The sequence below is a fragment of the Barbatula barbatula genome (genome assembly GCF_947034865.1).
Source record: "Barbatula barbatula genome assembly, chromosome: 2".
Lineage (NCBI taxonomy): Eukaryota > Metazoa > Chordata > Actinopteri > Cypriniformes > Nemacheilidae > Barbatula > Barbatula barbatula.
Window position 1 is genome coordinate 14493676 of NC_136767.1, and position 27650 is coordinate 14521325.

Consider the following 27650-nt stretch of genomic DNA (forward strand, 5'->3'; position numbering starts at 1 on the left):
AAGTGTTGTATTCGCACATAAGAACTGCAATGACTTTTTGTTTCTCTGCCTGAACATGAAGAGTTCTTCACTGAGTGGCAGGAAAGCAAAATTGATCAGAGCTTAACACGACTGATGGAAAAGGAAGCCCGGAGGAAGGAAGACTGAAATTGCTTCAAGACTTCTGTCTATGAATTTCAAACAGGGGGGCTCTGGGACAAAGACTCATAACTGATAAGGAACCTCTGACGTCTCTGAGAGGACATATTAGGGCCACACAGGTTATAAGCGGCCGGAGAGGACTGGAAGAGCAATGGGCCACATCACTCAGTGTTGATACTGAGGCCGGTTCAGAGAGCTGTAATGTTTGGAACAACACAGATTCTAATCTGGCCACTGAGTAAATTTAATGAAAGCATCCCTCACAACATCCCGCCTGGATAATAATATTTATCCAACATCACATGCAATTGTGCAATAAGGGCATTCCATTGAGTGCTGAAGTTTGGTATGCTGATAAAACGTTATGTAAAGGTTTTGTAAAGTGTTTCTTTCAAGTGTCAATTGAAGACAAATCCTTGTTCAGAAATAAAGTGGATTATGTTTAACATATAATAAACTTTGCGGTATGGATTAACATCCTTTGTTTTTTAATTGTTCTTAAAGATATTATGCTTACCTTCAGTGTTTTTATGTCAAAACTTTGTTGTGATTAAATGTGACACATCAAACACTCGACTGCAAAAGAACTTAGATCCTTTAGACCTTTCTGAGTGATAATAATCCACAATATTGCAACAATATCTGTTTATAATCTGTTTAAAACCATCTGTGATCCAAAGAACCTAGTTCATTCCTGCAAATAAAACAGTATCATCTCTAAATTTGTACTATTCTGTTTTTTTATGTGTGCTGCTCATGAACCCTTTTCTCAATCTACATCTTTATAGTTCAAACCACATTAAATGAAATAGTCCATTTGGCATAAAAACATACAGTTTCTTGCAAGTACGAATTTGCATTTATTTATATAGGCATTTTGTTCAAGCCTCATTTGCTGTTTTTCACAAAAGGACTGTTAAGATTCACAAGAGACAGAAGATGTATTTTCAGGAATTGATCAAATGTTAGTTTTGGACTTGGATTATGGTGTGGGATATTAAACAGTTGTATGAGTGTGTATCCCTTACCATCACAAGCAATTATACAAGCCACTCACTGTAAGCTTTTTTACTGTACTGGACATACTAAGAATCAGAATACACCTCTTCTGAAACATTCCATATCATTACAAATGTCTGCAAAGTTTACAAATGTTGGATTTCTCAGCTGTTTGAGATTATCTGACAAATCATTTAAAATGTTATTTACTTTACAGGACTCGCACCATGTGTAGAATGTCAAGTAATACTACAATAATATTATCATTTAATAGATGATCCATTTAATAATAGATTCCCCTTAACTTTAAATAGATTGTATATACAGGAAAACGTCAAATACATTCCATTGATCTGAACCTGTTTTGCACTTGCCAAGGACAATGAAACAAGAAATGAAAAAAGCATTACAAAATCATTAATAGAAAATCCATTGCATAACACAGTCACAGTCTCTCTTGCTTAGTCTTGCTTAGTCAACAGGTTCAGCCTCATACTTTGGAGTCTTCTGATTAAGAAGCATTCAAGGAATTTTTTCCATTTGGTTTTCCATAGCCAGATGTGAGGTCAAGAATGACTTTGTATCAGCTGTGATATTTAAAAATTCTTTTGAACGTGTAGTGTACTCTAAAAGAGAAGCAGTGTCTGGGCTATGGACTGTTGGTTTATAATTTTGCTGGTAAGTGGCTAATAAATGTAATAGCCTACATACTGGGAACGTTCAATCAGACATACCAAAACATAATCTGAGAAGTGTCTGGCAATGTTAAACATTACAGGAGAACCTGAAGGGGTGAAACCACTTTTCCATAGTCTGAGAAGAATTGATCAAAGAATGTGTTGGAATGTTGTTTGATGAGTGTAGCTTTCAGCTCGGGGAATACACAAATCAAATATGCAGACAGACTCCCTGACAGGCAGGTTAGATAAACATTCTGTCTGTCAGACATATACGGTTTACAACGTGCACTGCAATATGGAAAGCCTGCGCAATGTATAATTCATTCATCATTCACAGAACTAATACTGTACTTTCAAGTCGTCACGCATTTAAATCCAAATTTGCATCTTATTTTCCTTGCATTTTATTGAAAAACAGTTTTGTGACTCAATTATTAACAAAAATGCAGTATATGTTTGTTTTTTTATGTAATAGATCATCCATGTTTAACCTCTTTAGTCCTACTTGTATTTCTAAAGCTAATATAATATTGTTGTTATTCAAGATTTTATGAATTACATGTTTTTACACAGCAGAAAAAAAATAAAGCACTTTATTATTTATTTTATTCAGATGTCCAATAACAGTCGTTTACTTGCAGTCTGTAATAGAGATATATATTTTAATGGTTTAATTTGACCCTTTATTTCAATTTTCTTAGAGAAGTTAAATGTGCCAGCTAAAATTTGGATGTAAAAATGTGAATAGAGTTGTTTCAGTTCACTTTTACTTACAGATTACTAAAATATTTATATTTTCTCTTAATTATGACAGGTGGTATATCAAATGTGTTCAGCATTGTAGATTGTTCAGTGAATAACCTCAGACAATTGTATTGTAAGCTTTATGAATTACTTGTATGGTAGTTGTAATTTTTTGGCCTTTTAAAGTGTGACAGCCTCTGGTCAATGTTTACCAAAATATTGGATGTATATTAAAAATAAAAATTATCTTCATTTAATAAACTTTCATATTTGTAAATTTTAGAGAAATAAACTTTTGGATTTTTAATAATTTGTTATATATGTCCCACTGAAAAAATTCACAAAATGATTTCAAAAGATGTTATCAAAGTAATTATAGTCCTATGTTTACTGAGACACCGGATTATTTGGATTGCATTCACTTAATGGAAAATTTCGATGTGTATGTGACACCTGTCGTGATGAGCAGCAAAGGAAGTCAGTTGTGTTTGCTTTGGCCACATGACCTACATTCACATAGTCTGGGCAATCTGGGATCATTTGCACACGCCTTCTTGGAGATCTATGAGGAATTTCAGACCACAGCTATGACATTTACCGTACGTACGGGATAGTCCACTTGCGTACTAAAAGACCACATAGCCACACTGTTGTCTCCACCTCTGCTCTCTTTATACTGTAGGCCATAACACAAGGGCTGCTAAGGTTCAAAACAGGGAGACAATTTAATGTCATAAATTTTCTTTTTAATTGGTCAATATGTATTAATCTAAATAAGTTACAGTTCTTTCGGGTGTTTACAAAGCCTTGTAAATATACTTATCAGATAAAATTTGCTCTGACAAGGCAGATATATGGTTTAAAAAAGGATTCTGTATATTTCACACAGGAAACAAAGTTAAAATCAACAATAGGAAACATGAAACCTCTACAAAAATATCAATAAATAACAATCACATCTTATGCTGATACATTTACTTACATCAGTATACAATTGCCATCATACCAAGCTTGAATAAAACCCTAGATTTATTTTGAAGCAAAAAACCATAAAGACGGCTTTAAATGTGTCTCACATTTACATGTCTTAAACTGAACCATCAAATGTCACAAATAAACTTTATATGATTCTAAATCGACAGATTATTGATAACCACCTCCTAACAAAGTCAATCTAAAAACATTCAGATAAAAATGTACATGTGCAATATAAACTCTGCGAATGAACGTAGCATTTCAAAAGAATTGGTTTATACGTAGACCGGCAAAAATAAATTTGTTGATTTAACTATCTACTATAAAATTTACTATCAACATTCTTTTCCTCATTTTACAGATTTGAAACCAAATTGGTTTTCTTCTGAAATTCCTATGCAGATATGCAACAAAAGCATGTTTCAATGCTTTAACATCTTGTTGATTTTAGTAGAATCAACCCGTTAAAAGAGTTTTAATGAGTCTGATGTCTACAAATTATGAAAGGTACATGTGACATGTTTAAGTAGGAAGGTATATAATAGTGGAATCTGAAATTTATATCTGAACTTGAGTTAATTGCAGTTCAACGTTACTGCAACTATCTGATGCATTTATTAAATTGCTTTAAATGTTGAAGCCCTAACCGTAAACTCAACAATTAGACAACATATGGAGGCATCCAGCAGCGTGTATATGATCCTGTATATGGGTAGTTGACGAATAAATCGTACATGCATTCTATGGTGTGACATAGAATTTTTTTAATGACATTTTATTTATATTTATCACATAAAATAAGAGAGATGCCTTCACACCATAGGACTAATTTGCATATTAGTCTGTCAGCTACCCACATGTCACCCTAAACCAAGAGAGCTGAAATTATATATTAGTGGGACTGTAAAACCTCTCACAAAAAGAAAATCTGAATTAATTATAATAAATAAAAACTATGTAACAGTTCAGTGTTTCAGCATGGAGCCGAATTAGATACATCAAGACTTGCTGAGATACATGTTGACAGAGAGGAACATCATTTTGAAGTTCACATCAGTTTCATATTCATCAGTACCTCCTGTCCATCTCTACACAAAACCCAGAAAAAAAGAATCTCTGCGCGTAAAACGTTTCGGTTTGAAAAATTTGGTTATAATTTGTTCACCCTCATGTCGTTCCAAGCCTGACTGTGGATCACAAAAGGAAACGTCAGGCCGCCTCAGTCACCATTCACTTTCATTGTAGAGAAAACAACAGCGTTAACAAACTTTAAATTGTTTTCTTTTGTGTTAATTACACTCTTAAAATAGGTGCTTCAAAAGGTTCTTCGATGCCATAGAAGTCTTTTGGTTCCATAAAGAACCTTTAAAGAGTAAATATTAAAATGATATTTCATGCAGTGTTTAATATTGCTGTGTGTGAATGTAAGCAGAAAGTGAACCAATAACAAAGTTATTGGCTGGAGAAAAGTCGACTCTGAATCACGCGATCGAGTTATCTGTTTTGCGGATTTGCTTCACTCGGTGTGATATTCCATTTGCAACATTGCAACGCTGTACACGGTATACTGGACCATCTGACCAATAAGATCAGAGTAGGCTGATAGAAACAAATTATCTGAGAGTCAGTCATTTGAGAAAAGTGGCAGCGCTGGGGGGGCTTGCAGGGGCTTTAGCTCCGTCAGAAAACTGCTTAACCCCGGCAAAGCACCCTCAAGGATTTCCTAATATCTTTGAGTGTCTATTTACACTGAGTGCAAATAGCCCATCTTGTAAACAGGGGCTATATACAGTACACTAACTCTGCCCACTAGTTTCTGGTTGGAATATAGAAAAAGTAAAAGTGACTTAAGCTACCTATCGTCTACAGTGGAGTATAAAAAGGTCTACTACTTCAGATCGTCGCAGGTTCGAATCTGCCTCCTGCCGACATTTTTATCCCAATCACATATGAGATCATAAAGCATCATAAAAATATTGAAAAGTGGCTCACGAGTGTTAAATAATAAAGTTGTAAGGTAAGGTTGGGGTGAACGACTGGCAACGTAAATAAACAGACCTGAAGGGCATGTTTTCCCTCCCACCACTGATATTGTAAATAAATATTTTATTTCTTAAAATGTTATTACTTTATTGATTTTAATATAATTACAAACAAGCTGAAAACATCCGAAATCAATAAAAAATTTATAAAATGTGTTTTTGGATTGGCATCTGTTATTAAGACTCTGAGTCTCTGAGTCTATGAGTCTGTGAACGTTTCCAGTACTGTAGTGTAAGAAAATTTGACTTTTGGATAGTAGCGCAGTCAATTAAAACATAATTTAAAACAAATCGCATTGACCTGGAAGAGAAACTCTCCATTTTACATCTGAGAGCAGCTCAAGAACAGCTAGGCGAAACGTAAACCGAATTCCTATGCCTCGCGTGGCAAATCAGATGTTGTGTTGTTTTTGTACGTGGAGAGCGGGTGCTTTCTGAATTTTAAGTCATAGTAACAGGATTGTAAAATTACAACAGTTATATGGAGTTGGGACCTATTGTGAATATATTCAATGTTTTGATTAATCTACACTTTATGGGAACACGTTGTGGTCTTTTCTGAAATATGCGCATTTTACTGCGAATTTAATTTCAATACAAAGAACAGAAGAATAGGCTATAGCATTGACTAGTTTGGATTTGGTTATAGAAGGAATTACTAGGCTAGCGAAAGACCTTTAGTGAGAGTACTCGAACCTTGTGCAATTTTCTCTTAACAGAAACTTGTGAAGTAATAGCAAAACCATACGCCGACTGTACGCTACAGTACGTTCTGTATGTTCATTGCTGTATTCTGCTTCATTTGTTTTTTTTATTCATGAATACGTTTGTTTCGTAGGCTACTTCACACATTGCATAATGTTTTCAACAAAAAAGCAAAGGATATAATGTAAGCTTGTTTTAAATGGTCACAAAATAACTATAAGCCATAGGCTAATGCAAGTGTAGGCTAATGCGCAAAAAAAAGCTATTCTGTGTATTAACAGCAAAATTGCATGTTGTCTAGCTAAGGCGTTTATTAACACCTTGTATGTACGAAGACTTGTTGTTGGAGACACCATAATCCAAATCACAAAATATTTACTCTTTAACATCTAAAGAACCTTTCTGTTTCACAAAAGGTTCTTTGTGGAAGCAAATATGGTTCTTCTATGGCATCGTTGTGAGGAACCTTTTAAGCACATTATTTTTAAGAGTGAATATGAGTTTGGAATGACATGAGAAAGTGGCAACAGATTTTTTGTGTGAACTATCCCTTTAACAGTGTGTTCTACTGGACATTCTCTATAGGTAGAAGAAGGGAAAATGACCTCCGGAATGACTAGGGAGGATGTGCATTTAAAGTGAGCTAAAGTTCTGCGTATCAATGTTATAACCCTCAATACGGTGACCCAGCACCTGACTGGACTCAAGTCAGATGATTGTTTTCTACAGAACTGACAAAGTCTTTCTCAAGAAAAGTTTGGCAAAATAAAAAGTGTCTGTAGCTAAATAAAACAGACAAGTCAAGAAGCCTTAAAAGCGCTTCTCCTTCAAAATTCAACTTTCCTGAGTTTACGAAGTGAAGAGCAAGAGACATTTACAAAGAAAGAACACTACAGCATGTCTATAAATATTTCAGGTTTTCTGGGATGGTGTTTAATGGACCCAAGTGGTCCACAAGAGATGCACCTTCCCTCAGACTGGAACACCTCACTATCCGGATCTCGACTGCAGGCTACGCTGCTGAAAAGTTGGATCTGATTGAGTCCTCCCGCAGCTGACGGTGTTTCCCGATGTCACACTCTTCTCGAGGTGTTCTCCGCTCAATAGTTATCCTGTAATTCTTCCTGAGGAACAATGCAGATGACAGGTAAGATCAGGATTAGTAACTTTCACATTACTTTTACATTAATATAACACTAAAGTCCCTGTGAAATTGAAGTCACGTTCGACATCCGCATTGTGAGTGATTATGAGTGAAACAGACGGTTGGAAGGGAGAGGCTAACAGATATTCTGCTCGAACAGTCAAAAGGATCTATAGAGAAGGATTGCCACTTTTCAGATTTTGAATGAAGATCACAAAGACAATTTGTCTCAGGGATAAACAGTTCACTCATAATTTGATCCAAAAAAGTAAATAAAACTGTAAAACTGAATACAATATGCACAGACAAGTGTTGATAAGCAATTCCGTAACACTAACCTCTTATTCTGCTCAAATTTATATTCAAATCTATTCAGTCAAGTTTTATTTATTTTCTTTGGTAATCCATATAGACCACTTTGGAAAATGTATACAAGGCTGTTTTGGGTTTTAGTTTAACACTACACAACGATTAATCGCATCCAGAATCGAAGTTTGTGTTTGCATAACATACGTCTGTGGTCTGGACATATAAATTTTTATTAATAAATACAAAAACATACAGGGCTGTACTTTAACTTTTTTTTCCACATAGCACCAGCGATACAGAGTTTTAAAGGTTATAAGCACAAGCATATGTCTGTTATCGTCTTTAAAAAAAACACCAGTGCTGGTCATCACATAAATAGGCAGGTAACTGAAACAGGACATTAACGTTATACAAATGGATAAATTAGGGACATTTAATTTTTAGTTTTTACCAAATTCGTTGTTTCCTTTTTAATTCCTCTGACTTCTGTATTTTAAAGGCTTTAAATACTTTTTATTTTTGTATTCAAACTAAATAAAACTTAGAGCAACTCTGTGGATGAAGTTCATGTCCTCGTATAGTAAGATAGAGAGTGTCACGCTTGTAACATGTGTGCAGCTCATGCACTCATAGACACGCAGAACAAGCAGATTACATATTTAAATAGTAGAATTCCGCTTTCGTGATTCCTTCCATGTTTTCTCACATCTTGCAGTTCATAAGGATCTAGATCAATGGACTCGATGCAGCCGGAAAACTAGTTTTAATTGCCAAAAATTTAGCAAAACAAAAAAATTGTGGTGCACCATTAGTTAACTTCACACACGTACAAGCACTACGACAAACGCACTTAACACAAACATGTCATGATTCTGCCATCTCTTGTCTTGATTTTCTGGTCTAGGGGCAGAATCATGACAGACCCACGTGTTTTATGTGGAGAGAAACATATTATTGTCAATCAGGACATAATATGTGTTCTCTCCAGTCTCGTCATTTGGCCCCGCCCCTCTCGTTCCTAGTATAGCTTTCCTCCTGTGTCTCATTACCCACACCTGCCCAGCGTTATCTCCTTTGTTAGTCTCCCTTTATATTGCCCTATTGTCTTGTGCTCGTTTGTTGTACTTGTTTCCTGCCATGTTTCCAAGTTCTCTGGTCTTGTTCGTAGTGTATGTGTGGTTCCTTGTTTTTATTCGTGGTTCTTTATTTTTGCCCCCCTTGTGGGAAGGATTTATTTTCTGTTTTTGTATTTTGTCTAGTTAGTTTTTCCCCATCGTTGGGTGTTTGTTTTTGTTCTTGTTATTTATAACTAAAGTATATCTGTTAACCCCATCATCCGTGTCTGCCTGCACTTGGGTTCTTCCACCACGTCCACCCTCCACTTTCACAACACAAACAAGCGTCTAATGCACCTGCCAAACTGTATCGCACGTGTGCTACACTATTAAATGTATTCGTAGCACAGACCGATACAGCCCTGACATGCATGTAAATATCAACAAAAACACCCAAATATATACATTACATACAAACGTTCATACATTTTCTTCAATTATGCGTGTATGTGTTTATAAACTGCTAAATTAATTTGCACAGTACACCGACATATATTATGCAAAATGATTATTCTGGATGCGATTAATCGTTTGACAGCCCTAATTTTAACAATATACAACAACATAACATTTATAAACGAATCCAAATGTTAAATAAATGTATATAAGATTTAATAATACATTAAATGTTATTAAAATGATTAAATAAATAGAAAATGAAACAGGAAGTGCTTCTGTACCAGTATTTACATTTTGCAAAGTGCTCTATAGAACAAAATGGCTTTAAATGTCATTAATTACATATTTTATTAATTGTATATTTAATATTTTCAATATTTTTTAAATGCCACTGTTGTTAATGTTACCTAAAGAAGTAGAATGCCAAGAGGAGAGAAATTCCCAGAACTCCCCCCACTATTATCCCAGTCACTGCCGATACACCTAGTCCACCTGCTTAGGAAAGAAAAAGAAATCCTTTGTAAGGAAAGCTGCACATCTATACTACCAGGAGACACATTTACTTTAATGTCATTAAATTAAATCATTTAAAGTTCACCTCAAAAATGAAAATGTCAGTAATGTCATCCCAAATTTATATGACTTCTCATGTCTCGAGACTAGTTGTCATATGACATTTCAACATGAGAAATGCAGGAACCAATAAGATTCGAACTTATCGCTGAGTGATGGATATATTTTTGAAGCTACCATGTAAGATAATATGACAGAATTATTTAGAAAATGATTCGTTTTATATTAGTCATGTACATCTGGGATGTATTTAACACAATCTCACAGGAAATCTAAAGTATTTTACAAGGTGGCTTATTCGTAAGAATTTGTACAATCAAATCTTTTTGTATGACTTGCTGACGTTCCAGTGAAGGTTAGGTTTAGGGGTGGTGTTATGGAATGGGCTTCAGTATTGCACTTTTCTAATAATCGTATGTTTTTGTTTGATTTGCATCGTGCAAATTCATAGGAATTAGCCAACCTGTAAAATAAGCTGTGAATTCTTGTGAAATCAAGCTGGAAGAATTTTTATTTTTGTGTGAACCACTCCTTTAAACTATCGTTGCACTCCACGGTCTGGTTGATTTACAAGAGGTCGAGTAACCAAATAAAAACTTCTATGTATGCATCGCTCTCAGATAACCGTATGATGTTATGTTATAGGTAGATTGTAAATAATTTACAGTGTTTCTTGATCTATACGCATGTCATGTCCATGTGGAGTGCATTAGTATCAGTCTTGAAGCAGCAGAGATAATTTACATGATTGATCCGGCTGTGGTGGGAGTGGGGGACCTGGTATCTTTTTCAAGGAGAACCATTCCCTCTTAAAGCCGGGCATGATCTGGAAGCTTCTGTTAGTGCCAAAGTAGTTCAAGATAGTCTGAAACCATAAAAAGAAACTGAATTGGGTCTCCTAACCATACAGAGTGCTTATAATCATGTCCTAATAGCACTTCCCCACTATAGAACCAGAGTGTAAATTCATTTGTTGAATGTAGCTGGACTCATGCTGGGAAATCAGTTCATTACTCATGTAAACCTGATGTAAACTGGCCAAGCTGGAAAACCAGCAAGACTAACCTATGATCTAGAAGGTCTAAAGACTGTTTAGAAGCACCAAGACTAATCAAAACATGTTTTAATGTTTGTGACTTTGTTAATGAATTTTTCTGTGTCTGTGTGCTCTTACCTCGTGGGTACCTGCCTCTAGGTCAGTCATTCTAATGACAGAGAAATCCCCATTTCGGTCACCATTGGCATCTATAGACACCTGGCTGGCAATGCCTGTACAACGGAATGTGAGGAATGAGAAAATTAATTAGTTTGAAGAGTCAGACATTCCAAGGAAAACACCAGCAACGGTGGACAAATTCCGGGTGGGCAATACAACAGGAAATCTCATCCGCCTCCTGCCGTTTTTGTTGGCTTTGACCGGAGAAAGGGTAATTTTATCTGTACATCTGTGTTTCTGAATTCTTGACATTTTTAAAATATTATTTCATTTAACAGAAAAACATGACCCTGTTCTTGATCACTCTGGCCGAAAAAAGCATTGTTATTTCACGTTTGGTTGTGTTGGTGTAGTCATTGAGAGCAGCCTGGATTCTTGTTCAGCTTAATGAAGACAGTGGCAAGATTGAATCCTACTCACAAATACAGTAATGGGAATCAAATGCGTTGAACCATGCAACATTTTGTGTGCCTTAGTTTACATGTTTTTATTTACCTAAAAAACGCGAGATGAGTTTGTAGTGTGTTTGAAGGGCATGTTGTTTCTTTGTGTGATCTGCAAATGCAGACACTCGCGCAACGTGGAAAAAGACAACATAAGTCCTAGTAACCAGTAATAATGTTCCAGAAACAGTTTTTAACTGTTCTATAGTTTTTAACTATCTAACATTTTGTTTTTTAATAAAGCCTTACCGATCCTTTACATCCTGCTCAGGTCGCGCTGGCAAAGTTGATGTATCGGCTTGATCATCTTTATTTTCCGGATCAGATTAGGGCTCGAATTGATGACATTTTTAACCTGTCAATACAATTGCTTTGGAACCCGATGTTCCGAATATGGTAAGATGCGTTACATTTCCACCACACACTTGCAGTATTCAACCAATCACTACCCACTTGTTAACTGGCCAATCATAGTACACCTCGCTTTTCAGAGCGGGGCAAAGAGGAGATACAAACATGCACGGCATGTGGAAAATACAGCGTGTTTTTTAACCTTAAAGCGATATAAAATGTATGACTTAGGAATCTTACACACCTCTGAAGACATAGTTATGTATATTATGTTTCTGTCAATAGATCCTCCAAACAATTACACACTGGACCTTAAATTTTTTGCTTTCAAATGGTCTTCAGCTGGTCTCCCAAGTTCGTGCTGAACTGGTTTGGGTGGTCAGCAAGTTGATCTCCCAGTTTGCTTCAGCTTAAAAATGCTTTAAACCTGGATCCCAGCTTAGATTGTACACAAATGATCAAACACCTTTTTTAAAAACTGTAATAATACTAAATGAATATGAATAATGCTGGCAACAATGCGACTAGTACAATCTCTGGACACTTCAACAGCTTTTAAAATGAATTTTGTTTGGTTAAAACAAGAAATGTCTGTAATCAAACACACAGAGAACATGTGCTGCTATAGAGTAAACACATTCAGGGCCTGATGTTATTTGTTTTAGTGCTAAACCCCAACTGTAGATGCACACAAGCTAAATCTGCATGATTAACCCAAGGGTTATGCTTAAGTGTAGTGTTTATTTTCTCATGTAATAACTGTATTCTGACACCGTCTGGCTGCTGTATCATCCAGACATGCTAATCAGAAGGTTTCACTTCATTACTGACAAGCCAGCTGCCGCTTTTTATTTTCTGCGATACTGTATTGTTATTTGTTACAAAATGCAAATGAAATCAGCCAGAGTGTTTTTGCAGCCTAGTGTTAAAGAAGTGCCTTGATCCTTGACATTTTAAAACTAGGGTTGTCAAACGATTAATCCTGATTTATCGCATCCAGAAAATAAATTTGTGTTTACATAGTATATGTCTGTGTACTGTGCATATAAATGTTGTATACTAAATACTGTACACATACATGCATATTTAAGAAAAATACAAAATGAAAAAAATGAATAAATATTTAAAGTATGTACAATTTCAATTATTGGTAAATATAAATTTACATTTACATTTATTCATTTGGCAGACGTTTTTATCCAAAGCGACTTACAAGTAGTTTTTTTTACAGTAGCACATTACTGCAGAGCAATCAGGGGTAAGGTGCCTTGCTCATAAATAACGATGTCTAAATATTTTCTAAATATGTATACATGTATGTGTATGTTTTTGTGTTTATAAATACAACATGAATATGCACAATGCACAGACTAAATTATGTAAACACAAACCTTTTTTCTGGATGCAATTAATCGCAATTAATCGTTTGGCAGCCCTTATTAAAACATCCATAAATTCCAGAATTCCACAAGCAGCTTTTATTGAAACCAAGCAGCCAAATGCTTGGTGACAAATTTTGTCTCGTTATGATGTAATAGTACGACAAAAAAACTGCTTTGCAGAAGATTTATGCCTACTTCAACATTCCTGCATTTTTGCTAAGAATTACCTTCAAACGTCCGGTTCCACATGCTGTGCGTGATGTCCAATCCATGCTTTTTGGTCAGACCGCTACTCATCACGTCACGCAAAGCAAATGCATACAGAAGCAGAGCATCATGGAACCCCTCCATAAACATGTTGACCTGAAATGTAATGATAGAGCAAGGTATGAGCAACATGTGATTATGGCAGCAATTTATTTTTTCTGTGGATCATCGAAAGGTTCATTTAAAAATATTAAAGGAATTATATTATAGTTATTGTAATAAAATATCATAGTTTTTCACCCTCATGTCATGCAAAGTTGCATTATTCACTGATAATTCTGATATTCAGACCACGAATCCGACCTTTTCACATTCAGAGAAAGTATTTCACCCTCAAGGATTTTAGGCTAGACTTTCTGATTTGCGCACAAATCAACGCTGGTGTAGAATGTCTGTTGACATCAACAGCGAATAAGGTGAGGATCCATATATATCACAGTGTGATGTAAACGTTAAGCAATTAAAAACTAATAAAGCCTACCCAACAACCCTGAATACTGAAAAGCATGTACTGATAGATGCTTATGTTATGATACGGATTAATGGTCCGATCCCGCCGCAAAGCTGTAGGCTGCATGTGGACTGCCCAAGGCAAACAATAGTAAAACCCGGAGCTTAGCCAGTCTGCTGCCCGGGGGAGATTAGATAACCGGCTGCCAAGATTACTGTATATTTACATTCACCCTCAACTGCCTAATAAGAGTGAAACAGCAGGAAAAGCTGATATAGTCATATGACTGTTTATATACATATTCATTTTTGGAAGCGTGAACAGAGGTCACATCTCCAAGCATTCGGAGCATAACAAACCCCGCCGTGTTTTCATACAGAGCACAGCTTGCGATTCGGCAACACAATGTATCGCACTGGACATTCCATGTTTCAAAAATGTCATGCTTTCTCATTGCGAAACAAATCCCACCGCCATTTAAGATCAGGCACCAACAGTTTGTGTGAAACTGATGCCATCTCGGTTCAAGAATGTTACATGAAAAGGATATAGAGGAGATTTCGATTACATTTCTATTATTTTAACCCAGAGGTTAAAGGAGAGGTCTCGTATCTAAAACATGCATTATGTAATCATACATGTTGACTTTTTTGTAACCACTGTTTTATTTACGGTGTTTAAATGAGAAATACAAATTCCAGCACTGAGCCATCATCGAATGAATGAAGCCGAAAAAGTTGTGCTTCATTAGTGTGAATGTAAGTTAGAGTTCAGTGGACGCTCTGTTTTTACCAATAAGCCTGTTCCTGTTTACTTGGGCTGATTAACTTCAGGCTCTGGCACTAAAATGAGCAACCGCATGTCAGTTTCCTCACCCCAGTGAAGAATTACCTAACACTGTCTCACTGTCACTTCCAGGAATGCTGCAATGATAGAAATGCCAAAGTACAGCATTTAATATGAAAAAATAAATTTATATTTCATTTATTTGTTTATGCATTTATTACATATGTATTCTTGCATTTATATTTATTTTTGTAAGACAATTTATTAAAGTAGACTATGCAGTATTTTAATAAGAAATCTTTTTTTATAGAAAAATATAAATAAAGATATAAATGTGAAAAAAGATTGAATAAATATATCATGTATATGTTTCAAATGTTAACATGTTTATTCATTTAGTCATTCATAACATTTACTTATTCCTACATTTATTTATTTTTATTATACAGGCATGCTTTTGGTGGGAGAAGGGGCCAAGTTTCAAGTTTGTGTTTACAAACAGTTTAAAATCTTGCATATTTTACACTTTTATGCAGCTTTTTATTCTTATTCATAATCGTCTTCTCATTTTCCATCTATTCACTTATGATCAATTTAGTTGTTTACAGAAATGTTTATCGTGAGTAATCTGGGTAGTTGTTGTTGTTAACAAGCTGTATCACACCTTGAGAGATAACCCTCGAGGGAGTTTTGGCAACCAAGTGTTCAGACATCATCTCAATTTTGTACTTAAAGGGAGACTTCAGCCAAGAAACAAAATGTCCCCATGTCAAACTCACCCTCAAGACAGCCTAACCTAACATGACTTTCTTCTTGAACAATAATTCAGTCGGAGATATAATACCACGCATCCTTTTTCTTAGGAAATGGGACGTTTTTGAGGCTCCAAAAAGTGCCTCCATCGATAAAAGAACTGCTCGACACGGCTCTGTGGCCTTAACAAATGTCTTCAGAAGTTAAGCGATGAGTTTGTTGAAGAGAAATAGCCATATTAAACAACGCTATTAAAGATAATGTCTACCTTCCATTATCCCTCGGCCTGTGCGTGAACCAGAGGCTTGTTTTTCCGGCAGATGATAGTGACGAAAGCTCCCGCACAGAGGAGACGGTCTCCTATTGGAACAAAACGAAAAATGCTGCGTTTGTGACCGGAACTTACGGTCTGAAAAATGCTGCGTTTGTGACACGACTGCATCATTTGCCGGAAAAAGAAGCCTCCGGATCACGTGCTGCCGAAGGATAACGGGATCTCGACATTATCATTAATAGTGTTGGCAATATGTAGGAGGGCATAGATTTTGTGGCATTTTAATAAATATAAATGTATCAAAAATTTTATGCAATCAAACATCGGAAGAATAAGACAACCAAGCAAAATCATTGATATTCCAGCATTGTACAACTGAATAAGTTTTTGGTACAATTAAAATTCTAAGTTTAAGATTCTAAGTCTTTATTTGGGGGGCTGCAAAGCGATGCAATGAACAAGTTTAGGAACCACTGTCATATATGTCAAAAACCCTCACAGAGCTGTAAAGACCTTCTTCTATGAAACTCTTCTGCAGTTGTCATGATTCTGCCCACATCATGTCAGGTTTCTCTTGGTCTAGTGGCAGGATCATTACAGAACCTCATGTTTAATGTGGAGAGAGGCAATAATGGTTGATTGTAGTTTATGTTCAAAGTTTATTTTAGTCTTAAATAAACGAAGGGTCGAATCCGCCGGAACCCTGTGTCTGCAACAGATCCCCAAGCCGGGCATTCCAGGTCGGTGCAGCCGGCCATTCCCGCCCTGGCTGTCGAGTCTGTGTCCTGCCGGTTGTCCTGTCCGTGTCCTGTCGGCTGTCAAGTCCCTGTCCTGCCGAGTCTGTGTCATGCCAGCTGTCGAGTCCCTGTCCTGCCGGCTGTCGAGTCTGTGTTGCCTTGTTTTTGTCATAGTCTGTCTTGTTATGTTTGTGCCTTGAGGAGCGTCAGGTTGCCGCTCCTTAAGGAGGGGCTTCTGTCATGATTCTGCCACATGTCAGGTTTCTCTTGGTCTAGTGGCAGAATCATGACAGAACCTCATGTTTAATGTGGAGAGAGGCAATTATTGTTGATTTGGCTTGCCATGCGCTCTCTTCCGGTCTCGTCTCTTTTCCCGCCCTCTCATCTCCTTGTTATTGATACATGCCCTACACCTGTTGCCCTCTTGATTTGGTCCCTTATTTAATGCCCTTGTGTCTTCTGTCTTGTGCTGGTTCATTGTGGTTGTTGGGTGAGTTCCTGTGTTGTGTTAATTTAGTCTAGTGTAGTTTTGTAGTTTGTTAAAACATGTCTTAGATCTGTCTTAGATCTGTCTTGTCATGTTATTATTTTCCCGTGTTTTGTTATGCTACCCCTTCCTGGGTTTTGATTTTATATTATTAAAGTCTTGTTAACCCCTTACCCGCTGTCTGCACCTGGGTCCTCTGTCCGCGTCTCACCACTGCGATCATGACAGCAGTGCTCAAAGCAACAGGTTTAGTTAAACTATGAATTCAGTTTTTTAAGCATTTAATTATCTCTTTTTTTATGAACTTACTAATCATTTGGTCTTATATACATTTATTATTTATCTTTATTTATTTTTCCTTTATATTAATTTTTTTGTTCAAAAATTATTTCTTTCTAAAATGTATATTGAAGGAAATTCATTAGAATAATGTGATACCCTTGAGGTTCCTATGACGGTATGTCTGTTTTGACCACAGTGACACCCTTCATTGCTGATCAAATAGAGATGTTTCGAGCAGAACAAACTGTCTGTGACTTCCTTTATTTGTCTCGGTGTTTTCAGCTTACTGGTTTTAGCTCTCCTTAATGGTCAGCAAAGCAGCTGACTGCATATTTTTTTCTAGATAAGGGCCGTTGAGATGGAAACGAGCAATCATGAGTGGCCTTATAATCATTTACAGCTCATTTGACTGTCCTGAACTTGATATTCACCTATGCATTCACAAATCCTCCTTCTGAGGCTTATTTTTACAAGCATTTATTTTCCAAGCACAGACAAATAAATGATCTTAAAAGCAAAGCAATTAAACACAAATTGCTTGAATTGAGCATGATTCACATGTCCCGAAAAGCTGTGATTGGATTATACTCACATGAACAGACAGGTATTTTAGCAATGCTAAATCTGAGTGAATTTTTTTAGATTTGTTTTTTTCTCAGTGCTTAAACCTGATAATCTGCAGAGACGCATGATAAAGGGTGAGAGAGTTAAAGGCAAATAAGTAACAGATAAACCTCAGAGCCAACAGATGACAACTATTACTAACCACGATAAAATAACATGTCTGTCTGACTCATTTCAGGTCTTGCTTCCTTTGAAGAGATGATGTTTCTCAGCTATTTCACTGAGTGAAAGAGTTAATGATGCTGAAGAATGTTGCCTGTTCCAAGGATTGATAGCAAGAATTTCTACTTATAAAAGAAAGGACTCTTTCTGTTGAACGTCAAAGCATTAAACGTGTTGCTAATGAGTGTGCTGTAATCCAACACACCCACCTACTGGTCATCGGTGCATAAAAATAATATTGTAGAATAAGCTTGACACTGCGTGTAAACCATACATTTTCTAAGCCTCATAGTAAAAAAATGACGCTGTAGTTTGATTATAAAGTGGATATTTCCTGGAACCTGTCATTTATCCAGCAGCTTTACGTACACGTCGGGTTCTTTGCAAATAAGTACAGCATGTATACATTTCCTGGCAGCTAGAGTGAATTGCTAAAACCTGTGCAGATTTTCATAAGAACACCACTCACTGTTAGCCAATTCCCAAAAATGTATCACCTTCCTTAATGAATAAAGTGAACATTCTTCATCCACCTCATTAATTCAGCAAGAACACCTCCTTCAGAAAAACTGAACAGATACTACAAGGCAAAAGCCAAGTTTTTGAAAAATCGCACTACTTCTATCAGGTAAAGCTTTTCTGGAAAGTGGATTCACACAAAGAAACAATTGTGCTGGGCACACTCATGCCTTGAAATTCATTTTTGGAATAAGAATGGACTTTGTCTGAATACTTTCCGGTGTGTATGGCGGTGGTGCGCCTCAATAGTCCTGCTCAAGCCTTTTGTGGCTCTTGTTGTTACAGCAATTGAGCCAGTCAAAAGTGGCAGGGCCCCCACTGAGGTTATTAACCTTGACACTTCGATTCATCCACAATTGTTTGTTTCAGAAAGACAGCTCCTGCTGTCTGCTCTAGAAAAGCTTTGCCGGCTTTTCAAAAGAACCTGACGTGCTGGGGACAAAGAACCAGACCAAAATATGCTGCCTGCACGAGCATTCATTTTGGGCCTGTTTGCAGCGCCAAATCACCCCATTCAAATGCACCTGATGTGTAAATACTACAGGTATAGACTACAGTATATACTTTAAAGTGGGTTATTAAAAAAATCCCTATTAGGTACCACTTAGGTACAGATATGTATAGATGTGGTACCAGTATATGCCTCTGAAGTACTAATATGGATTCTTTGGTACCAATATGAACATCTGAGGTACCATAAGGGTGCACTTATTTAAAGAATACCACCCCATTGACAGCATGGGAACCTATTTGACCATTTTATCTGATGGTGCAGTAAGACGGTTCGCTCTCATAACGTTATCCTGTAAATATTCTATTGATACCTCATTCTCCATTACTCCAATTGATCAAAATCGATCAATTGTGTGATAGGCAAAGAATATATTTGCAGGGAATTCAGATATCGGAATACATCCATCGGAACCTACCATCCCTTAGTGAACTTAATAGACATTGTATTGATACACATTTGGTTTTTGAACATGACTATATACATTTTAAATATGATAACATTCAGTAATCTTGTTGCAAAGACTCACGTACAGCATTGCAGTCTCCGCAAACAGGGATGTTTGACTGCTGTAGCGACTTTTTCATTTCTATAGAGAACTTCTCGAACTCTGACTTGGTGGATCTCAGTAACGTTACTGTGTTAAGAAAGCTGTAGGCAGCCTTGGCCTCATAGTCATGTTTGTCTCCTCTCTTCCAGGATCCGTCTCCTGTAAAATAAAACAATGGCCCAACTGAGGTTTCGATATGTTATTTAAACATGACCATACCCAAAAATCGCTATAGGACAAAGAAGGGAGTTTAAGATTATACAAGCATGTTTGCATGGGCCTGCTGATAAAGCAGAATGACAATTGCTGCAACAATAAAGCGTTTCAGATACGCCCAGGAACATCAGATGAACATCCTGGAGGTCAGACCACCAGACAATATCCAGGCACTATTGTGGTGAGCCAAATGTTTTAGTGGCTGCATCTATTGAATGTAATCTCTATCAAGCAGAAAAGATGGGCCTCTCTTTCAGTTCAGTGTAGATAGCTTCATTGTGCTAAAGGGTCAAAGTGGGACAGTCTCGTCTGACTAAGGCACATCTTGGGGATAGGGATAGATAAGCTTTGTAATCAGTCTACAACGGCCGTAAGTAAAATCACAACACTGGAAGGTTACCATAGGAAGAGGAGTTGAAGAGCTCGATGTTGAAGAAGATGTGGCTGTCGCTGGTTAATTTTCGTCGATGAGCTGCCAGCATGAGGTCTCGCACTGTGTCCGCCTTGGCGCACATGATAATCACTGCAAAAGGAATGAAGAGAGAGAGAATTGCTTGTCATTCGAAATGGCGTGGAGCAATAATTGCCAGCTAATGTAAGTGCTCTTAGTGTATAATCTCCCCCAACAACAACTAGTGCACATTTACAATTGCAAAACTAGATTCATGGCACGGACAAAAAAGGGATTGGTTTCCCATAAGAACAGAAATCAAACATCTGTAAAATGTGCGTTTCTCAGAAAAGTGTGTTTTTTAAGATCATTTATGACTTTAACGCTATTGGCCAGCTTTATGACACCACGGGGCACTGAATCCAGCATTTTTATCTCTATTATGTAAACCCAAGCTCACAGTACGATTGAACAACGCCTTTTTGACCTGGTCTAACAGAACCTCAGTCTAGGGTACAAAATGTTTTCCCATGGAGCAATGAGGTAGAAAATAGGTCTTAAAAAAAAGCAATGTCCCATAAATAGGAAGATTCAGAGGATTGGAACTTTCCCCACAGCTAAGTCAGTGTAAAGCGCTGCTTGAAATATCCTCAGCTGAATGGGACAAACTTCACCTCAGTATTCCTGCACTATAGCACCCTTTAATTACAGAGTGCGCAGCACACTACAGGCCCTGTGTTGACTCTCCGCCGATTCCGTGGGGTACGGCTCCAGCCAGCAATATTTCAAAAATTTGGATTTTCCCACTGACACTAGTTACAAATGAGCTGAGGAATGCAAAGTGGCAACACATAGCATGCTTACCATCAGTTGCTCTGCATTTAATGCACCTATGGGTCTATATAAAAGCGTAGTGTCAATGTGCACGTGGAAATAATATCACTGTGGAAACTATATCGCTACAGAGTACAAGGGTTTACTGTCTTGCCCTCTGTCTGACTTTGGCAGCGTGGCATAGAATGCAAAATAAGCAGAGCTACAGTAATGAAACATCTCTGGCTTGGTAAATTCACTCGTGTGTTTCCCCCGAGGGCCGGTGTGCAGGCTTCCAAGGAGCCAGTTTGTGTTGCCAAGCTCACGTCATTCACTGTCAAAACATTGCAACACTGTTTCCCATCCTAATTAAAAGCGTGATAGAAATTCTGACATTAAGCGCCAGCGAGGAGATGTGATAAGACAGATATGCATCCAAAATGCATGAATGTAAGTGTTGAGGCACACCCCAGATGAATTTGTGTACGTTGGAAAACATGCAAACAAACATACAGTAGCTTGCACTTTTATGTGAACTTGCAAAATGCAAACTCGCAAAGCCTTATTAGCTATTAGTACATTTACTATCGCTATAAGAACTAATATTGATTACAAAGACTGTCTCTCATGAAAAGATGCAAAAACATGTTGATTATGTGTTGGCATTCTGACATATGAGCGTGCACTCTCAAAGCCTTGGCAAAGACACCAGCTGTCTATAGGCTTACATTATATCGGTGTCGGCTATCGGCTAAAATGACGTAAATAATAGCATATTTCACTACATGAAGCTGTCAGTCCAAGGCACATTGTGAAGTGGAATGCCTAAAATCCCCATATGTATTAACAATTTATCTGACTATGCTATAAGGTTCATTTTCCTAACTGTTTCTTATTTTGGGCTATGCCAGAATGGGTTTATAGTCATTTTACAATGGCTTTTAACGTAGCTCATCCAATCAAAATTCAGTATAGACCGTTTCATTGGACACAGGCACACCTGACCCCCCAGTTTACTTCCGGTTTGTGTTGGTCTAAAAATGTAACTATTTGTATTTAATTTATGTTATTTTTCTGTATAATTATTGCATTGAATAAACATTTTGTTGAATTGGTCCTGTAGTTTTGACGCATTTAAATGAACAGTATGGTACATTGACATCTAGTGGTTGAGCTTGGTATCGCAGTCAAAATTCTAAATATTGGAGAGACAAGTTTAGCCAAGTAACAGACAGTTCTTTTTTGTTTCTTTTGATTGTTATCAAGAATAATCTACAGGCACTCTATTGTTTGTGAATGTGTACCGGAAGTTAAGCTGGGCTCACAAAAGTGTGCATACGCGGTAACATTTGTTAATGTTGTTAAGCTGAATCCCTCTATAGGCAATATCCATAAAGTTGCATAAACTGACGCAAAAAAACATTGCAATGCCCCATGAATCAAATCAGGCGTCATAGGTGCTGGAGAATGTCCCAATGACGTCCTTTACCTCATTTCTGAAGATGACTGCAGGCAACCAGAAACTATTTGGCAATCTGCACTGGCTTGTGATTATGAACTAACTGTGTTAGAGAAAGATAGTGCTGAATGGTGTTTTTCAATGTAACCGTATAAAATTAATTTGCTAAATGCGTTCCAATCTCATCAAACATGATGATCTCATTAAACAAATGAGACTTAGTAACATTCACCTTACATAAATAAGAAACAAAATAAATGTAATGAATACTAAAATTGTTATTTAACTTTTGCTGTCCACTACCAATTAAAAGAAAATTATCATACATATTAAATATGTGAACTGCTCTGACAGAAACAGTTGTTGAATACTATTTATTTATAGCTGCATATATTATCTGCATCTTTATATCCGCACTGTATCAATACTCCTCACTACAGTACAGGTCCATCAACCTTTCATGAGCCTCTGAAAACAAATCAAACAAGTGTCTGCCATGCCTGGAATACTAATGCCAACGCAGCCAATCTACCTCATGGAACAGGCTGCAGCATTTAGCATTAAAAATATGTTAATTTATACAGCGGCCATGTCTGTAATATATGGTAATATAAACGCTAACTTTTATGACCATAAGACCTCAGCCAACTATCTGGTCACCTGTCAGTGCTGTAAAAGCTTTCAAAAGTCTAACTTTATATAACCTTCTAGCTTTGAAACAACGGTTGCTTTGGCACTATTGGAATATCACTTAAAGGTGTCCTGAACTAGCCGTTTTAACTATTTTACACTGTTGTCTGAGGTCTACTAATGAAATTCGCATGGTTTTTACATTCGAAAACATCAAATTCAATAAGTAAGTCTATTTTCTACCCGGGTTTCTATCTGGTTCCCCGCCACTTGTGTTACTTCAGTACTGTCATTCGCGAACCAGTGGGCGGGGCTAGATAAATAGTCGTTGATATTCTTCTGTGGAGGCGGTGTTCAACCTATCTATGACATGGTTAGGTGCATTCCAGGACCTAGCGTTCGCTGAGCCTGGTGTCAATAACAGTTGTCATCAGTAACAAGGGCGTTTTCAGTTCTGACACGTAAAGAATGTTCGCTTGAATACGACCACTTATATAACAAAAGTTCGGGTTAAAATTAATGTCTTAATTCATCGCCCCTTTAATAAAAGTAATGACACAGAATAAAGGCTAATTTCAGTCATTCACAAGTGGTGGGTCATCATGGCTAATAATACCATTGCAACGAATCATATAATTGTAGTTGGGATATCAAAATAAAAAGGATAATTAACTTAAAAAATATATTTTCTAAATAATATTTTGATGTTGACCCCAAAGTCCATGTGACTATCTCTACTATTTTGGCACAATTGTCACTTGATGTAAACTGGCTAAACTTGGTTAAGTGAGGTTTCTTTATATCTCTGCCTGAGAATAGTAGTTTTAAAGTAAATTGGCTGTATATGTGCGGCCCTTATACGCCATGAGATGACCATGGCATACTTTTACCTTTTAGTTGCTTTGCATATTGCAACACGTCAAGGACCTCCGAAATTAATGAAACTGGTGGAAAAAGGAAGAATTATAAAAATGTCTTAAAAGCAGTAACCCTGACATTGCTGGTGTCAAGACAGCCCCAAGACAGCATTAACCTCCTACCCTGTTTCACTCATACCACGCTGACAATTTTAAGAATTGGTGGAACATTCCTTTAATGACCAGTGTTCATGCAATATGTTTTTGCTCAGGAAACATAAGATGTTCACTTCAAGACACTGAATGCATGGGACCCAATTGATACAGGGGACCCAACCCTTGTTCGGGGCCCCTGTATTGAGGCATATCTGTATATTTTCTGAAATCGTCAACATCTTTGGTAGGAATGTGAGAAATGCACTGTTTATGAAACAGGATAAGTAAGGAGGTGCAAAGTTGGACTCTCTGTGAAACAGCATTGGGGCAGACGGATATGATGTTTGAAACCAGACTAAAACAGCAGACAGCTAATAGTTTTGACAGCAGGCAGATCTTTTAGCACCATAATGTGTCCAAGACTAATAGTAGCCGTGTGCTCAATGAGGGTGTATTCCCTCCAGTTATTAGGAATCAGCCAGGCAGACAGCACATGACTTTACTCGCCATGAGAAAAGCTGTTAAAAAGTGCTGGAGGATGTCTAAAGCGTTGTTCCCAAAAATTCCAACAGTTCTTGTTCAGTGTTGACTGCCTGTCAAAATTCTGATCATTTTTTCCACTTGCTCTCCTTTGGAGGGCAACTGAACTCTTTCCTATCTTAAACAAAAAGTGGTGTTGTCTATTTTAGTGAACCCTGGGCTGATCCTGGACAGGTTTAAAACAGTCCAACATAGAAAAAAAGATTGTATAGTGCTACACTGGTAAACTTTACAATAAGGTGCTATTTGTAAACATTGGTAAATGTATTAACTAACATGAACTAACAATAAACAAAATAATTATTCAGCATGTATCTTTATTAATGTAGTTCATGTCAATACAGTTATTCGTGTTAGTGCATGGTGCATTTACTCATGTTAACAGTGACAATGTTTGATTTTAATGTAGTTTTGGTAAATAATAAATTTAGATTAATGCTGTAGTAGAAGCATTGTTCACTGTTCATTAATGCATTAACTAACTGTTAACAAATAGCACCCTATTGTAAAGTGTTACCGCTGCATTAATGTTGTGTGATGTACCATCCCATGACTGTTTAACATGTTCCCATTGATACAAGCAACGGTTACAAAACACACATGGCTTTCAATAATATTAAAGGCTTCAAATCGAATAAACAAATACGGTGATTTAACGACATACCGAAAATTAGCTGAATAGAGAAAACGTTTGGACATCCAGAGAACAAGCTGCACAAGAACAAGTTAAAATGGGTCGACCATCGGCCCTTTAAAAGCGTATTGGATCCGAAACACGATGTGTCTCACCTGCTTCAGCGCAACCAGCATTTGAGATGTTGGCAATGACCAAATCACTTTTTACATCTGTGCATCTTATTCTGAACACCATTCAAAACCGAAAGAGTATTTCGTGCTTAACGATTTCGTTCAGCCAACCAACCTTTCCAATTCAGTGATAACCTCATACAGTATAATAATAATAATAATAAAATGTAGAAAACAAATCACGTAATTGGCCCAAATGGTGTTTGGCTGGTGCAGACACAGTCAGTATATATAACGCAAACGGGGTTTACAAAGTAAATGTGGGGGGGGGAACTCGCTTTCAAACGTAACAGCTGATCTGTTAAAGCTCCGTCTTGATCCCAAGGTTCACGCCCACACTTACGTTCCCAAGACATCGTAATGCAATGGAAAACTTATCTGGAGTTATTAATGTAACTATTTCTGAAAAAATATAAGCTTAACTACCTTATTACCACCTGTGGCGGTGTTGTCTAACTTATAAAAGGCTGGTGATAAATGAAAGCTTGCCATCCACGCCACTTGCGCAAACTATCATTTTTAGCAATGCGCGTAAAGGGGACCGCTTCAGCGCGCCATAAAGTGCGCTGCAATACGATTCTACAAACGCTAAACGAATAAAAGTTTACCTTCGCTCCCGTAGACTGACTTTATGATCTCGTCGGCGTCTACCCTCTCTTCGTGAGAGTTCAAAACAGCGTGATCTATAATGTGGTACTCGGACAGGACCGTATAAACCCCCTCCATCGTAAAGTAGCAGTTCCTCTCATCTTTGTCGTCATCGTAAATCAAATACGCGCTTCTCCAGTCGAAGTGTCCGAATATCGCCTGGAAGGTCTCCGCCATTTTCAGGTAAGTTGGAGCGATTCGCGTGAGATGCGAGTACTCGCCGTTTTTGGTGGTGAAGCCGGTGGCCAGAGCACCTGCCGAGATCACCGGGATGTTCCAGTGCGATGCCACTCTCACCACCGACGCGGCCGAGTACTCGCACACCGGACCGAGGATCAGGTCGGGACGCTGGTCTCTCTGCTTGTCCACCAGCGCGTACAGAGCATCCACCCCGCACGCCGAGTTCTCATAAAGCACATTGATTTTCAATCCCGCAAAGAGATCTCCTTTGCCAAGGGTCTTTCTCGCATACTCAATAGCCGGAGACACTCTCGGGTGTGAGAACATGTATGAGTTATTGAGAGGCAATATGACCATCACGTCGATGTTCTCATTCAGTGCACTTGTCCTGCCAGGCATCATGAGTGCTACCCAAATGGACAGGCAGAGTGACACGAAACATGACATGTCGCCTCTTCAAAATGTTCAGTGTACTAAGTGAGTCAAAGCTTTGTGGTGAGTCAAAAGCTTTTAGGAAGTCTCCCAAAGTAAATGGTTATTTCAATTAAGACGTATCCTAAATGTAACTTAGTATGTCTCAATCCCACTCTTTCTTTGAATAAGTGAGTTGTGTCGTGTGTGTGCTCCTGCAAGTCTCTCCAGGACACTCTTCCCGTGTTTGGAGTCTTCTCTGGGTCTCTCTAACTCTCCTCTTCCCAGCGTAATTACTCTTGTTAGGATGTGTGAAGTGTGCGGCTGCTCACCACACACTCTGCAGTCTAGCAGGAATTTTGAAGCATCCTTTCATTATTATTCTTGCGTCATCTGTGCGCAGACCACCTCCCCCTTAAAGCTACAGCGTCGCCGTATGTTACAACCCACCGGTTCTGTCTGTAAATCATCAAATTACTCTGTTGCTTGCGGTCTGATTAGATAACGAGGAAAAGCCATAACTATTTATTCAATTTAAACTTAAAATGAAATATATGATTTTTAAATGTGGCTGCTATTGATGTTGCAGTGTTGTTAACTGTTTTGAATGCATATGGTGTATTATAATCGATTTTTTGCTTTTAGAGCATGAAAACTAGATTTTAACTTTCTACACGTTTTTTCTCTAGAGTGGACATCTTAAGAGGAGACATTGTATGGGATGCACCGTCCCCCTGTAGTTGTTGATGTGCAACTATTTGAAACACATTTTCACAACGACGAAATGGCTTTTTGAGCGCTTTCCACTGCAGTGACCTGTGTGTGTGAAGTAGTATTTGTGTATGAAGTTATGTTAGTTTTGATTTACCTTGAAAGTTGCCAAAAGGGAGGGTGTATCTTTTCACTCACTCAAAGACAATG

The 27650-nt window shown here is 37.5% G+C and overlaps 1 protein-coding gene across 1 annotated transcript; it reads right to left on the reverse strand.

Moving 5' to 3' along the window:
- Positions 1–3291: 3291 nt before the first annotated feature.
- On the reverse strand, positions 3292–27120 carry npr3 (natriuretic peptide receptor 3). The gene is made up of 9 exons (XM_079474362.1): positions 26099–27120; positions 20238–20360; positions 19605–19780; positions 13446–13581; positions 11001–11095; positions 10571–10691; positions 9661–9745; positions 5829–7410; positions 3292–5766 (listed from the first exon to the last, which is right to left on the reverse strand). The coding sequence occupies exons 1-8, from the start codon at positions 26763–26765 to the stop codon at positions 7299–7301; spliced, it is 1515 nt and encodes a 504-aa protein (XP_079330488.1). The 5' UTR covers positions 26766–27120; the 3' UTR covers positions 3292–5766; positions 5829–7298.
- Between the last annotated feature and the right edge of the window lie 530 nt (positions 27121–27650).

What these genes read in the sequence shown, in the direction of transcription:
- npr3 (XM_079474362.1), bottom strand. Translation starts at nt 26,765, where the DNA reads ATGTCATGTTTCGTGTCACTCTGCCTGTCCATTTGGGTAGCACTCATG. An exon ending in GTCAGTCTACGGGAGCGAAG is followed by an intron (nt 20,361 to 26,098) that starts GTAAACTTTTAT and finishes TTCCTTTTGCAG; the next exon opens with TGATTATCATGTGCGCCAAG. An exon ending in CTTCAACTCCTCTTCCTATG is followed by an intron (nt 19,781 to 20,237) that starts GTAACCTTCCAG and finishes TTTATTTTACAG; the next exon opens with GAGACGGATCCTGGAAGAGA.